Source organism: Austrofundulus limnaeus, unplaced genomic scaffold (assembly GCF_001266775.1).
Source record: "Austrofundulus limnaeus strain Quisiro unplaced genomic scaffold, Austrofundulus_limnaeus-1.0 Scaffold148, whole genome shotgun sequence".
NCBI lineage: Eukaryota > Metazoa > Chordata > Actinopteri > Cyprinodontiformes > Rivulidae > Austrofundulus > Austrofundulus limnaeus.
Genome location: NW_013952550.1, coordinates 1079000 through 1080057, shown reverse-complemented (window position 1 = coordinate 1080057; position 1058 = coordinate 1079000). Strand labels below are relative to the sequence as shown.

At 55.9% G+C, this 1058-nt stretch overlaps 1 protein-coding gene across 1 annotated transcript in view; it reads left to right on the top strand.

Annotated features, from left to right (window-relative positions):
- LOC106523215 (chemokine-like receptor 1) overlaps positions 1-715 on the top strand; it is a 12049-nt gene extending 11334 nt beyond the window's left edge. The window contains exon 3 of the mRNA XM_014016582.1: positions 491-715. Coding sequence (XP_013872036.1) covers positions 491-715 — 225 coding nt within the window. The remainder of the gene's footprint in view (positions 1-490) is intronic.
- Positions 716-1058: the final 343 nt, after the last annotated feature.

Here is a 1058-nt window from a genome sequence, read left to right as displayed (position 1 = left end):
GTGTTGTTCTATAGAGTAATTAAAAAGGGAAAGAAGAAGAGGCAGAGGCCGGCGTGGTGCCAGTTTCCCCTCCACCACTACTCTAACCCAAAACCCTAAGTGTCTATATGCAAACCTTGGGGGGGTGGGCACAGGCACAGGAGGCAACAGTGGTGCCATCCGGCCACCTATAGCCATGAGTGCCTACCATAAGTTCCTATATGTGAATTTCATGAAAATGTTATGAGTGAATGTCTAAGATGTACAATAAAATTTGGGGCCCAGGTGGTTATGGCAAATTGAAATGTAATATTTTTGCTCTTATAACACAACTGTGCCCCCAAAAAATCCTACATGGGTGAAGTTGAAAGTGAAGAGGATGGAGGTGTGYGGTGAGGGATGGGGAGAATAAGCTGAAGGAGCAAAATGCTCCCACAGGGAGTCAGGGCTTACTGGGGCCAGCTCCCCCGCTGGCCCCAGTAAGCCCTCCCTTTCCCCGAAACCCACCCAGGAAGAGCAGCCCAACTACCTCTCCCTCCGGGCAAACCGCCAAGCCCATGGAACCCCAGACCATGGACTGATGGAGCCCCGAAGCTACCAGAAACCGGGACCAACATCCCACCCTCCCAGAGCCACCCAGACCCCCAAAACTCAAYCCCAGCTCCATAGCCGGCCCGCCACCCAGAGAGGCCACCGTTCCCCAGCAAGGACGGCCCGGCCAAGAGTGCCCACCTAACCGCCCAATCCCCATCCCAGAAGACAAACTAGACCCACCCCAACATTTGGGCCACTATCAGAACATATAACACGCCCCATATAATGAGCGAATAACGTCCCACCAGAGCCACAGCCCAGGGGCTGCACGCCCCCAGAGTCCCAAGCCCCCCGCGCCCACCCCGGACCCGCCCCAGCATGGCCAGGCAACCGGACCAGCGACCCATGACCGCCGCTACAAACTACCCGAGGGCCCACATGCAGCCACCAGAAGACATCCCCCAGAACCACCAAGGCCCTCCCCAGAGCGAGAGCAGCATCACCCCCATTATCACTTGTTTTGATTACAGCCTGTTTCTTTCTTC